Raw genomic sequence first — 15,000 nt, 5'->3', positions numbered from 1 at the left:
GTGAGTGTGAGTGTGTGAGTGAGTGCGAGTGTGAGTGTTGTGTGTGTGAGAGAGATAGGGGGGCGGCAGAGAGAGTGTGAGGGTGAGCACGTGTGTGCATGTGCATGTGCCTGTGCCTGCAGTATGCGTGCGTGCGTGTGCGCGTGCATGCGTGTGTGTATGTGTGTGTGTGTGTGTGTACAAGCATGTGTGCATACGAATGTGTGAATGCTAGCATGGTGTGCATCTGTGTGTGAGTGTAAGAGTATGCATGTGCATGTGCACGTATACTGTGAGCGTGTCAGTGCATGCATGCGTTAATGCATATGTGTGTGAGAGAGAAAAGTGTGTGAGAGTTAGTGTGAGTGTGCACTAATTTCATGCTGCCTTCAACAAGTTCTTGTAATACTGCCATCACCATAACTTAAACTACTACTATCATAATTTCTGTCACCGCTACCAGCACAAATTACTGTTCTTCATATACACAAGTCAATAAACAATCACCATGAGAAGCAATGATGTCAAGACTGTACCCCAGTTATCACATTAAACAAAGCAAACCTATTGCTATGAAACACTAAATCCAAATTCGTGTCACAAGCTTCACTTACTTCTAGCTCTGAACTATTTCATTTCATCTGTGCAAATGGATCTTTTTGAAAATAAGATAAAACAAGACAGACTCATTAATTGATAAGATGGTATCAGCACATACCCACAGCTATAGGTATGTGTGAATACACACGTGTACATACATGCTTTTTTTTCTTTTTTTTTTCAACAAAATACATTATCCGTCCATTTCCTTTCAAACAGTTGGGGTTTTTTTTGGTTTTTTTAAATAAACTTATGTATATTAGGCGTTTGAAACTCAAAGAACTGAGCTTTTCTGCATGCTTTAAAGTGCTGAAGACAATGGCCAGATTATCTTTCAAATATGAATCATATATACCTATGTATAACATTATACAACATAAGACAAAACAACACTTTTTTTTTTTAATCGCACAACACTCCCCCAGCACACAGCCGAGTTCGACAGATATGAACATAGTATCATATGGAACCATATATACCAGACCACACCACACTAACACCACAGAAAAGAAAAACAGAAACAGGTGTTGGAGAAATCTGACACACACTCACGCACACACGCACACACACACACAATATGTTCTCAAAGGTCAGAACCTCGTTCACACACACGCACATGCGTATGCACATGTGGATGCGTTTCTGTCACAGAAATCTTAAGTACAGAAGCACAACTCTTTCATGCTTACAGCCCACTTCATCTGAGGCATCCACGCAGTCCACGTCCCCATCACAGCGAAACTCTTCACTGACGCACTCTCCCAAATCACAGGAGAACTCATCACTGGAACAGCTCACTGGAAAAAAACACACCATCAGTTTGTTTCAAGGAGAACTCATCGCTGGAACAGACGGGCGCAATAGCCGAGTGGTTAAAGCATTGGACTGTCAATCTGAGGGTTCCGGGTTCGAATCACGGTGACGGCGCCTGGTGGGTAAAGGGTGGAGATTTTTACAATCTCCCAGGTCAACATATGTGCAGACCAGCTAGTGCCTGAACCCCCTTCGTGTGTATACGCATGCAGAAGATCAAATACGCATGTAAAAGATCCTGTAATCCATGTCATCATTCGGTGGGTTATGGAAACAACATACCCAGCATGCGCACCCCCGAAAACGGAGTATGGCTGCCTACATGGCGGGGTAAAAATGGTCATACACGTAAAAGCCCGCTCATGTGCATACGAGTGAACGCAGAAGAGAAGAAGAATCGCTGGAACAGCTCACTGGAAAACACACCATTAGTTTGTTTCAAGGAGAACTCATCGCTGGAACAGCTCACTGGAAAAAAAAAACACCATTAGTTTGTTTCAAGGAGAACTCATCGCTGGAACAGCTCACTGGAAAAAAAACAACACCATTAGTTTGTTTCAAGGAGAACTCATCGCTGGAACAGCTCACTGGAAAAAAAAAAACACCATTAGTTTGCTTCAAGGAGAACTCATCGCTCGAACAACTCACTGGAAAATAAACAGTTTCAAGGAGAGCTCATCACTGGAACAGCTCACTGGAAAATAAACACCATCAGTTTGTCTCAAGGAGAACTCATCGCTGGAACAGCTCACTGGAAAACACACCATTAGTTTGTTTCAAGGAGAACTAATTGCTGGAACAGCTCACTGGAAAAAAAACAACCATCAGTTTGTTTCAAGGAGAACTAATCACTCAAACAGCTCACTGGAAAATAAACACCATCAGTTAGTTTCAAGGAGAACTAATCGCTCAAACAGCTCACTGGAAAACACACTGGAAAACACACCATCAGTTTGTTTCAAGGAGAACTAATTGCTGGAACAGCTCACTGGAAAACACACCATCAGTTTGTTTCAAGAACTCGTTACTTGAACAGCTCACTGGAAAAAAAAAACACCATCAGTTAGTTTCAAGGAGAACTCAACGCTCCAACAGCTCACTGGAAAAAAATAAACACCATCAGTTTCAGTTAACTCTTTCACCACCACAGGGGTCATGTTATAAGGTTTGTTTTTCATACTGTAACAAAGCTTGACAGCTGCAACCAGTTTCTCACTGACACATTGGGGGGGGGGGGGGGGGGGGTCAGAATATAATGAAGGTAAGAGGAAGTTTCTATTCATTAGCTGTACAACGTTTATCACTAAAAAAACAAAAACAACAACAACAAAGTTTAAGTGAATGTGTGTGTTCATACATACACCAAGGCACTTGCAGTCAATACCTTGAAAAGGAGACAATCCTCTGTTGATTTTTTTTTTCCAATTGTGGTATGAAAAAAAAAAAAAGATTAAACACCAACAACAGTCAAGTCCTCACAAAAGTCACATACAATGGCCAGTTATAACAATATTGCGTCATTTTCGTTATTTTGGGACATTGCTCCAAAACAAAGGTCTCCAATTCTCTGCAGTGAAGGGTGGCAAATGCTAGTCACATACAATGGCCAGTTATAACAACATTGCGTCATTCTAGTTATTTTTTGGACACTGCTCCAAAACAAAGGTCTCCAATACTCTGCAGTGAAGGGTGACGAATGCTAGTCACATACAATGGCCAGTTATAACAATATTGCGTCATTTTCGTTATTTTGGGACATTGCTCCAAAACAAAGGTCTCCAATTCTCTGCAGTGAAGGGTGGCAAATGCTAGTCACATACAATGGCCAGTTATAACAATATTGCATCATTTTAGTTAATTTTTGGACATTGCTCCAAAACAAAGGTCTCCAATACTCTGCAGTGAAGGGTGACGAATGCTAGTCACATACAATGGCCAGTTATAACAACATTGCGTCATTCTAGTTATTTTTTGGACACTGCTCCAAAACAAAGGTCTCCAATACTCTGCAGTGAAGGGTGACGAATGCTAGTCACATACAATGGCCAGTTATAACAATATTGCGTCATTTTCGTTATTTTGGGACATTGCTCCAAAACAAAGGTCTCCAATTCTCTGCAGTGAAGGGTGGCAAATGCTAGTCACATACAATGGCCAGTTATAACAATATTGCATCATTTTAGTTAATTTTTGGACATTGCTCCAAAACAAAGGTCTCCAATACTCTGCAGTGAAGGGTGACGAATGCTAGTCACATACAATGGCCAGTTATAACAACATTGCGTCATTCTAGTTATTTTTTGGACACTGCTCCAAAACAAAGGTCTCCAATACTCTGCAGTGAAGGGTGGCAAATGCTAGTCACATACAATGGCCAGTTATAACAATATTGCATCATTTTAGTTAATTTTTGGACATTGCTCCAAAACAAAGGTCTCCAATACTCCGCAATGTAGGGTAGCGAATGCTGCTTCTAGTCACATCTGATGTTCACATTTCTTAGATCAAATTTCGTCACAATCATTGAACATTAAAACGCACAATGTTACGCCAATGAAACTCCCAAAAAGATAATGCAGCTTGGAAAATTGATTTCTGCTACCACTACCTGTATTACTCATTACTGTTTAACCCAAAAAGTAAAACACTGTACTTAAAAAAAAATCAAACGCTGCACATGGTCCAGAATGAAAAGTTACATTGGTGAAAAACCGTTTTCTTCAGCATTTGTTTAGAATGCTACAGAAAACAGAAATAAACACTGGACATTGTCATATTTAGGTGATTACATATCAATACACTTATCTAGTGTGTATAAACTGTTTTTGTTTTTCAGAACTTTGCAGTTCACCCTATGACTAGGTCACCATCATTTATATGACAGGTCACCACCTGCAATGCTGACAATCCAAAAGAACACCCAAAAGGAGACGACACGTCAACCTGTCATGAAACGGTTCTCAATACAGTGCCATATACTACACATGAGGGAAGCAATTTCACACACACACATACATATACATACATACATATATATATATATATACATACATATATATATATATTTGTTTTTATACACACACACACATTATATATATATATATATATATATATATATATATATATATATATTTAAAATCAATATTCAATAAAAAAAAAAAAAAACAAAAAACAAAGCTGAAAACCAACACCTATTTTGTTAAACAAAAAAAAACAAATCTGAATTTTCACTGCCACCCAGTAGCTTGGTCATAGACTATGCTTATACATGTATAGATATATGTATACATATGTATATATATATATATATATATATATATATTCGGTCTTGACGCCCATCACACTGCCAGTGTGTGTGTGTGTGTGTGTGTGTGTGTGTGTGTGTGTGTGTGTGTGTGGAGAGAGAGATATATATATAGAGAGAGAGATATGTATATAATTTTCCCTGAATGTGTTATATAAAATTTTTAAATATAATTTTCCCTGAATATGTTTTATATATATATATATAAACAGATTGAAAGACATTTAACATTCAGGGAAAAAATTTATATTGAACTTTACAATAATGTCAAGGTAATAAGGTAATCACTTTTCTTTCCTGTCTACTTCAGGAAGACAGTTTGGTAAAAAAAAAGAAATACACACAAAACACACACACACACACACACACACACACACACACACACACACATATATATATATATATATCCTGCATGTTTCTTATTTAAACTGTATTTGGTAGTGATTTTTTTTTTACCTCTCAGACACTTATCAATTCCTGTGAAGTCAAATCACAAAACATACTGCACTGCAGGAACAGACAAGAGCAGCATGAAGGGAGTTAACTCACCATGACAAGCCATTTCATCTTCAGCCTGTGCGCAGTCCTGACGCCCATCACACTGCCACTGTTGGGGAATGCATGTTCCATCGTCACAGGCGACCTGTCCTTCATCGCAGCTACCACCTGGCAAAAAAGCAGTGTTTCATCAGTTTCAGTTTCAGTTTCAGTAGCTCAAGGAGGCGTCACTGCGTTCGGACAAATCCATATACGCTACACCACATCTGCCAAGCAGATGCCTGACCAGCAGCGTAACCCAACACGCCTAGTCAGGCCTTGAGAAAAAAAAGAAAGGTGAATGAATAATAGCTAAGCTTACATAAATAAATAAATAAATAAATAATTATAATATAAAAAAGATAGTAATAATAATTATTATTTTTTAAAAAATAATAATAAATAAATAAATGAATAAGACAACAGTGATGATAAATAAGCAAAACAAATGTAAAACATGAAGACGCACATTCAGACATACACTCACACATGCATAACAGTGTTTCATCAAAGATGGAATGCATGATATTGAAGTACTTGTAGTTGTACAAACCAAAATAAAAAATAAAAATTATATATATAATACATATCAAAATCAAAATATAGCAACTATATATATATATATATATATATATATATATATATGTATTTGGGTGTGGGGGGGATGGAGGTGGGGGAGGGGTTGAGGGGTGTGTGTGTGTGTGTGTGTGTGTGTGTGTGTGTGTGTGTGTGTGTGTGTGTGTGTGTGTGTGCATGCGTGAATGTGGTGCATGTGTGAGTGTGGTGCATGTGTGTGCGTGTGTGAAAGAAAATTCTACCAATCACGTCGGGCGTGCATGATTGTGCGTATGTGTGTGTGTGTGTGTGTGTGTGTGTGTGTGTGTGTGTGTGAGTGAAAGAAAAATCTACCAATCAACCATCACAGCTAGCACCTAGCAAAAACAGTTTTATCCATGACATAAAATGCATAACATTGAGTTACTTCTATAATTTTTTTTAATTAACTCATCTGTCTATCTGTCTAGCTTCTTAGCTAGCTAGCCATCTATCCACCCATCCTTCTATATGCATGTATAGATAGGTATGATAAGATCAAGTTTTCTTGGGGTACTCGGCTCAGAACCTTGTAGAATTCACTGAAGCCAGCAACAATTCCTGGACTCCAGCTTGAGGAAGCTGTCTTTCAGTGGAAATTCGCAAAATTGTTTACAACTGTTTCACCACCAGTTGACCAGACAGTGCACTGTCATCGGCAACTTTTGTTGATATCGAGGAGACCATTTTTCACACCGTAACAAAAGCTCCACAGCTGCAGCCAATTTCCCACCAATAGAACAATGAATGACGGGCGCAACAGCCGAGTGGTTAAAGCGTTGGACTGTCAATCTGAGGGTCCTGGGTTCGAATCACAGTGATGGCGCCTGGTGGGTAAAGGGTGGAGATTTTTACGATCTCCCAGGTCAACATATGTGCAGACCTGCTAGTGCCTGAACCCCCTTCAAGTGTATATGCAAGCAGAAGATCAAATACGCACGTTAAAGATCCTGTAATCCATGTCAGCGTTTGGTGGGTTATGGAAACAACATACCCAGCATGCACACTCCCGAAAACGGAGTATGGCTGCCTACATGGCGGGGTAAAAACGGTCATACACGTAAAAGCCCACTCGTGTGCATATGAGTGAACGTGGGAGTTGCAGCCCATGAACGCAGAAGAACAATGAATAACCTTTGACCCTGACCGAGTTTTCAGTGCAAGTCCATTGTGTTGTTTTGACATGAACGGAACTCCAGTGACAGCATTGTTTTTACAATATTTGGTGCTGGGGGGTGTCTTTCACAAAGAAACTTGGCGATGAAAAAGCTGAAAGACTTTGCAGAACAAAGATTAATAGAATAATAATGATTCCACTAATAATGATATAATAATGAGATGCTCTTCTAAAGTGCTGTTCTCTCACAAAGAGACTCATAACGCTAGACAAATTAGATATAAGAAAGAATCAATACTCAAGAAAATTAAATCACTCACAGCGCTCCTCAAATTACATGGTACAGAAGAGACGAAGCAACTATCATCAAGAAAAAGAATCAACCACAAAGAAACAGTCACCATCTGTGCATCATGTACAGCACACAAACAAGATATATATACCAGAAATAAAAATAGATAAATACTGCTAATACTACTGCTCTTAATCATAATGACAAAAATTTACATGCAAAAATTTGAAAGAATATCTGCACAACAGTCAGTCATAAACCTGACTAAATGTTATCAATTCAGATCGGTAACGGCGCCTGCTGGGTAAAGTGTGGAGATTATCGATCTCCCAGCTCAACATATGTGCAGACCTGCATGGGCCTGAACCCCCTTCGTTTGTATACACACGCAGAAGATCAAATACGCGCGTTAAAGATCCTGTAATCCATGTCACCGTTAGTTGGGTTATGGAAACAAAAATCATACCCAGCATGCACAACCCCGAAATGTGTAGTATGATTGCCTGCACGCCGAGGTAAAATCGGTCATACACGTAAAAGCCCACTCCTGTACAGTGAACGTGGGAGTTGCAGCCCACGAAGTAGTAGTAGTTATCAATTAACATGAGCGTGTACCGATGTTGATCTTGTTTTCTTTTTTCTTCTACCCCCCCCCCCCCCAAACTTCTTCCGTTACATATAGTTTATTATAAAATTTTAAAAAAGAAAAGAAAGACTGGGAAATCTGAAAAAAAAAAGACGTTAACCATCGCTTTGCTGCTGAAGTAGTGGTGTTCGGTGATAGCTGGGTATTTGCATGCTACCATACCATGCACGGATTTAGATCTATTCATATGCCCGTGGCCACAACCAAACGCTGACATTGATGACGTACACGATCTTCAAAGCGCGCATTGTGATCTTCTGCAAGCGTATACACGCAAAGGTTTGCACCGAGTCTGCATATTTGTTGAAAGATCGGGAAAAATCTTCACCCTTCACTCACCTGGTGCGCAGACGTCGGGAATCGAACTCCGGGCACTCGCCTTAACCATTCAGCCCGCATCGCACCCTGTCATGATATAATGTGAAACTTCTGCTCCGAATCAGCGGTTGTATCCTATGATCACGCCACAGTTCGTACATATGCCATAATTCAATACACAAGTTAGTATTGAAAGGCATGGGGAAAAACAGTGGAGGGGTGCAGCCACAGACATATATATCTAGTTGTAAATGTATCTCAGTGGGTGCAGCTCTCTGATGATGCGTTCGGCGACTGCTGTTGTACTTTCTCTTTTCTTCGAGCCATTTAAAAATGGACGTTTTGAGAATATGGAAGTAGAGGGGTGGGGATGGTGGTTACAGGTCGTGGCACAACGGTTTGATTCCGATGCCATTCATTGCAAGCTCCAAAGAGAAACGTGAACGCAGCGATGGGGACAAGCGCGGATGATTTGAGCGTGTCTGGGTCGTACTGGAAGGGGGACAAAACACGAACTCTTTCCCGGATAGGGGACTTGCATAACAGCCGCATGAGTCATTCAACAACTTGTTTACGTTTTTATGACAAAGCCGTTGAGTCAATTTGATAAACCCGTGTTTCGGTTGCCGTGTGTGTGTGTGTGTGTGTGCGGTTGTGTATCTGCACGGTGACTGTGCCAGTGTCTCAGTGTCTCCGGCGGCCGTCAGTGGGTACCGTTATTTTTGTCAGTCAATTATGGCCTTGACTGATTGTGCGTGTCACAGTCAGTCAGTTGTACGTGTACAATAATTATGATGTGCTCTTTCATAGCGCTGTTCCCTCACTGAGGCTCACGGCGCTTTGAAATTACAGCAAGAAAGAAATAATCGAGAAGACCGATTCAAATTAAACCACCGGCTATCTCAGACTCGGACACTGATCGACACACCATCAATTTGACATAGTGCATTCTGTCAGTACTGGTACTAAGTTGGAATATGTTCATCAGTGGTCAGTGAACCGGCTGAAGACAGTAGCAAACTCGGAACTCACTGTTAAGGTCTCAGCCTTTCAATTATCAGACGTAACAAAACCACCCGCCACGGCGGCATCACTGATATTTTTGTAGTGGACTAATGCCTGTACCGCATTCTTTTTTTTTTCTTGGACATATATATCATAGTCGAGAAGTAGGCCTACTTTGGACTTAGTCTTGCAGTTGTTTGCAGTGTATTTCTCATTGGCTTTCTTAGCCTTTTAAAAAATGATTTGTTTCATTCAGTTTTCTTGTAATCCACACAGTTGTCAGTGAAGACGGTAAATAATGGATGGAATGGGGGAGAGATATATGGCAGTCATCAGGCTCGCTAACCAAACGTCACGTCGCAATGACGTTCAAAATCATTCTCGACAATGATTTAAAGGCAATATCCACATTTTTCCCCTCTGTTCTTTCTAGTAGTAGTAGTAGTAGTTGTAGTACTAGGCTACGGACAAAAGCAAGCTTTGAAGCTTTATAAATAGTCCCTTCTTTGATCTTATGACATTCTGTTACAGACTTTTGCCAAAGTTCGACGCTTCATTTACATTTTATTTATTCATCAAACTCTCTAAAAAATAGGATTTTGAAGAATTGTCCAGTGGATTCTTGAATGAGTTAGTTGATGGTGCCGCGTTTTAAATGCAGTGGCAGTTAATAAACTGACTCCATACATTCGTAACTCGGTTACTGTTAGTATTTGAACGTTGTACTTTTTTTTCAGTTTCCATCAGTATTTCTTGTGGAAATGTACTGAGGTGCAGAGAAGAACTGATCCCAAGATACATCAGCATGACCGTTCAGTTCAGTTTCGTTCCTTAGAAGCCGGAAAAAAATCGTAAATTTGCCAAGTTCAGTTAAACAGCATTGTAATAATTATGATACTTTACATTTCTTCCCCTGCCAGACGTCAGTAAAAGAGGCCAGTGAAAGACTGGAGGGGAAGAAATGTATAGTATACATTACAGTGTTATTAACCAATTTACAAGTTTTTCCGTCTAATAAACGGAAACTGAAGTAAAAGGGAAGAAATGTGGATACTGCCGATGAAAATACGCTGATTTTTATCTACATTTTTTATATTCAACAGTTTAAAGAAACCGCTATATGATATGGAAAGTTTATAAACAGTGCGCTCAAACAAGAAAACGAAGGGGCCTACAAGTATTGAAAACCGACATTCCAGTCGAACTGTATACAACTACTACAGCTTCTACTATAATACTACTACTACTACTACCACCACCACCACTGCTCAGTACAACTACTACTACCACTTCGACTACTACTACTGCAGGTGGTGGTGGCGGTCACGGTTGTGGTGGTGGTGGTGGTTGGCGACTACTGATTGATCAGTTCCGAGAGAAATTTGCTCTGAGGTGTGATATGAACTGATCGAAATTCACTGAGGTCTGTGAAACGCCACAGGTAATATAAATCATTCCAAAGGGTATATCTCGCCTAACGTACACGCACGCACGCACGCACGCACACACACACACACACACACACACACACACACACACACACACACACACACACACACACACACACACACACAAACCACTCGGCTCACCTTCAAGTCCATGGGCGTCTGGGTCCGGATAGAATGAATAGTCGTAGAAAGCAGACGCCGTACCGACGCAGAGCAGAAGGTACCAACACCAGTACATCCATCCAGGCCTGCCCAGCAACATCCTGTCGTCCCTCGCCCTCTCCTCACTCCCACTATCTGCGTTCAGTCAGAAAAAAAAAAACGTGCATAGTAAAAACTGAATCAGTCATCTCATTTTCTTTAGCCGTAACATGCACTGAAAGTACATTTAAGTGTAAAAAATCAGGAAGACTTCCTACCCCCCCCCCCCGCCCCCTCCGCCACCCACCCCCCAACCGCACCCGCTTTATTCCATCTCTGGAACCCTTTCAGTAAAGGAGTTTGTTAATGGTTAAGGTCAATTTAGATTAACTCAGTACGGCCAGTCCTCTCTTCTCCTCTACACAGACCCCTCGGATGTCCAGTGGGTGTCTGAATGACCCAACCTTTAGCTTCCGTCGTCAGAATTGCGGTGTTTTGTCAACATTCACCTCTTCAGTAAGAGCCTTCCGCTTGCAATATTTTGATGGTAATTGGGGTGAAACGATGTTAACGTCTCTTTCGCCGTTCGTATGGAGAGAGTTAAAAGGCGAAATGTTCCCTGGCCTTTCGCGGCCATCTGGACAGTGAATTAATGTAATCTGTGTCTTGGGTTCGGCATAGGAAGGCGGGGCCCAATCCTCTCCTTCAGCCGCTTTGACCTCAAGTTCCACAACTGGTCAGTTATGACCATAATTATTCTCGCCTGGATGGTGTGAAGAAAATCGGAGTAAAGTTACCTTTCCTCAAGAACAACACCATGCCGAAACTACGCCGCGAGCCCTGATCATTGGTGAACATTGGATCAGAACTCCAACATCTAACCGTTTCTGCCACTACGGCCTCTCCAAGGTCAGTTTGCTCATGTTAAACATATATAAATACTTAAATCACAATAGACTTTTGAAGTTCGTGTGTGAAGAAGGTCAAAACGAAATATTTCACCAGATAAATTAATAGGACCTGCATTTACAGCCACATGTGACATTCGACAATTTTCATTTTATGATTTACATCGTCAATTAGGTCAGGTCATTTGAACGTCACACTAAGCACGTGTCTTTTGCGTGCTTTGGAAACGGCCATACAACATTTTCAAGCATTTCCATTCAATCAGATTTATGAAAGTTAGCACTCTGTTTCTAATGTGAGGATACATTGCATAATACTGAATGGAAAATAATGTTTTGTTGGTCAAAGCAGAATTTTCGGAGTGAAATTTGGACTGCCGCCTCCAATTAACAGTGTGTCGCTATAGCTGGTGCAGTGCACCTTTTCCTGGTTATGTGTATGTTTTCACTGGGAGTGAGTTCTGCTTTTTTTTTTTCTTTTTCTTTTTTTTTCAACATGGACAGTCTTGTTGCCGTGGGTTCATTTACGAGCGGCGCAAAGTACATGCTACGTATGTGTCCTTGGTTTACCGTCTCATCCGAAAGACTGCAGCAACCAAATCATCATCACCCTAGGAAGAGGGGTGGGCAAGGGGTGGGGTGGAGAGGGTAGCGGGTGTGGGGGTGGGGGGATGGGGGGGGGGGGGGGGGTGAGAATCCAGGTCCTTGCGAGAAATCGAAACCAGGAGCACTCCTCCATTTGGTGACAAAGAACCCACAGATATTTTGATTTAAAAAAAAATGCTTTTGACTCTGTACCACATGTCAGTTTATTGTCAAAGTTAAAAGCATATGGCATTACAGGTAATATTTCAAAATGGATCACAGCATTCCTGTCTGGGAGACTACAGAAGGTGCGATCGAGTTGGTAAGTTATTCATCAGTTTCACATGTTCAAAGTGGGATTCCCCAGGGTAGTATTCTGGGGCCAATTTTGTTCACTATATTAATAAATGATTTACCAGAATGCGTAAGTAGCTGTTGTAAGGTTTTTGCTGATGATATTAAAAGTTATGATAAAACTGAAAATTCCATGAAACTGCAAGATGTAAACAAATTACTAAATTGGTCAAATAAGTGGAATTTGTATTTTGACGTATCCAAATGTAAAGTTCTACACTTAGGAAAAAATACTGAATCCAAAACATGCTATGTTATGAAAATAGACGACACCACTCATGGTATTTCGGAGTGTTGAGGAAAGACCTGGGTGTAATATTTGATCAAAATTTGTCTTTTGATGCCCACATTCAGTCAGCTATAAATAAAGCAAATAAGATATTGGGTTTTCAATCTGAAGGTCCGGGGTTCGAATCACGGTGACGGCGCCTGGTGGGTAAAGGGTGGAGATTTTTACGATCTCACAGGTCAACATATGTGCAGACCTGCCAGTGCCTGAACTCCCTTCGTGTGTATACGCAAGCAGAAGATCAAATACGCACGTTAAAGATCCTGTAACCCATGTCAGCGTTCGGTGGGTTATGGAAAGAACATACCCAGCATGCACACCCCCGAAAGCGGAGTACTGATGGCTGCGTACATGGCGGGTTAAAAACGGTCATACACGTAAAAGCCCACTCGCGTATATTAACGAGTGAACGTGGGAGTTGCAGTCCACGAACGCAGAAGATATTAGGTATTAAGGAGAACGTTTACTTTTATGGATAAAGATATATTTACTTACCTTTATAAGACTATCAAGTTGTACGCTCGATACTAGAATATGGAAATATAATTTGGTATCCCGGATTAAAAAGGCAATCTTTGGCAGTGGAACGGGTTCAAAAGATAGCAACAAGAATGGTGCCAGAACTTCTGAAGGAATTAGATTGCCAAAATCGGTTGATACAACTGTATTTACACTCGTTGAAATACAGACGCTATAGGGGAGATATAAGTTTTCAAGATCATAAAATTGATGACATTGACCCTAACACTTTTTTCACAGCTAACAAATCTGATATAACCAGAAGTTCAAATACTAATTTTTATACACAGTTTTGTGGGACAAATGTTCGCAAATCATCCTTCAGCATCAGTCAGAGCTGTTAAAGGATGGAATGCACTATGAAATGTAACAAAATCAGCTAACAATATAACCCACCTAAAAAATCTTCTGGATAACGACTCTAGGTCATTAGCTCAGAAATGATTTTTACAATTAATTGATAGGCAAATTAGCATGCAAATGCAAACCCCAATATACACATTTCAAGAAGGGACGTGGAAAAGCTGTGAGGCTTATTATAGTCCCAACTTCTGTATCTGTAACTGTATCTAATAGGCCAGTCTCTACACCACCACTACTGCCACTAAAGCAGCGGGCAGACAACAGCCGGTCTCAGACTCCTATCACTTACCACAAACTTGCTCACAGCGATGGACAAGCGTGTGACTGGAACAGCAGCAGTGGGACTGGAGTGGCCTGGCCAGTTGTGTGACTGGTGAATTTTCGTTCACTGTGCTACAATACACACACGGCATTAACGTGAAGTTGGGGGGTGGAAGAGGATGGTTGTGGAAGGGGTGGGGTGGAGCAAGCAGCCAGGGAGGGGTACGTACAGTTGTCAGGGAGAGGTGTAGAGGGGGAGGGGAGGGGGAATCCACGCCAGTGCTCACCTTTTTCTTCACTTCTGTCAGCGTTTGATCCGCCCCGTTTCTACTTTTTTACACGTGCAGGCACACAGAGAACCCAGACTGGCCATTCACTGATATAAATGTGTGTGTGTGTGTGTGTGTGTGTGTGTGTGCGCGCGCGCGCGCGCGCTCGTGCATGCAGTGCAAGCGTGTTTGTATATGTGTGAGTCTGAGCGTGCCTGACACTGATCTTTCTCGATCTCTCATCCCATCGATCTCTCCTGTCTTCTTCTTCTTCTTCTGGATAGGTAGCCAACATCGGCTTGTCGATGAATCTGCTTCGCAATTTCTTTTCCGGGCGGGTTCCGAGTGGGCTGTTTTAGTTAGTTCTGATTTTAACAGGTTTAGGGGGTTTGGGGGTCGGGGTCGGGAGGTAGGTTGGGGTTGGGGGGGGGGGGGAGAGATGGCTGCTGTTTGGAGCTGGTCAGAGGTTTGCCACCCTGGCCTGGAAGGCTGCCAGGGATGGCGCAGTGGCGGCTTCAGTGGGCAAGTTGTTCATGGTTCTTGGGAAGAATGTCATCTGCCGGTACTGTGTCCTGTTGGATGGGATGTCGTATTGCATGGGGTGGGACTTTCTAGTTATGTGGCTGAGGCGGCTGACAGAGGGGAGGTGTTTGGAGTC

At 41.5% G+C, this 15,000-nt stretch overlaps 2 protein-coding genes across 4 annotated transcripts in view; both read right to left on the bottom strand.

Moving 5' to 3' along the window:
• The window catches only part of LOC143276257 (uncharacterized), a 75,514-nt gene extending 64,589 nt beyond the window's left edge, over positions 1-10,925 (bottom strand). For 2 of the 3 annotated variants that reach the window (XM_076580737.1, XM_076580740.1), the window contains exons 1-3: positions 10,795-10,925; positions 5,246-5,362; positions 1,269-1,376 (exon numbers count right to left, since the gene is read on the bottom strand). In XM_076580737.1, the coding sequence (XP_076436852.1) occupies positions 1,269-1,376; positions 5,246-5,362; positions 10,795-10,915 (346 nt within the window). In that variant the 5' untranslated portion in view covers positions 10,916-10,925. Of the gene's footprint in view, positions 1-1,268; positions 1,377-5,245; positions 5,363-8,221; positions 8,470-10,794 lie in introns of those variants that run through there. The other variant, XM_076580738.1, reaches the window with a different exon arrangement.
• Positions 10,926-14,802: 3,877 nt separating this feature from the next.
• The window catches only part of LOC143275755 (uncharacterized), a 2,906-nt gene continuing 2,708 nt past the window's right edge, over positions 14,803-15,000 (bottom strand). Inside the window, exon 3 of the mRNA XM_076580032.1 lies at positions 14,803-15,000. This exon is cut by the window's right edge and continues 517 nt beyond it. Within this exon, the coding sequence (XP_076436147.1) occupies positions 14,803-15,000 (198 nt within the window).

The sequence above is a fragment of the Babylonia areolata genome, chromosome 31, assembly GCF_041734735.1.
Source record: "Babylonia areolata isolate BAREFJ2019XMU chromosome 31, ASM4173473v1, whole genome shotgun sequence".
Lineage (NCBI taxonomy): Eukaryota > Metazoa > Mollusca > Gastropoda > Neogastropoda > Buccinidae > Babylonia > Babylonia areolata.
The sequence above is the reverse complement of the archived record's forward strand: the minus strand, read 5'-3'. Positions and strand labels throughout refer to the sequence as shown.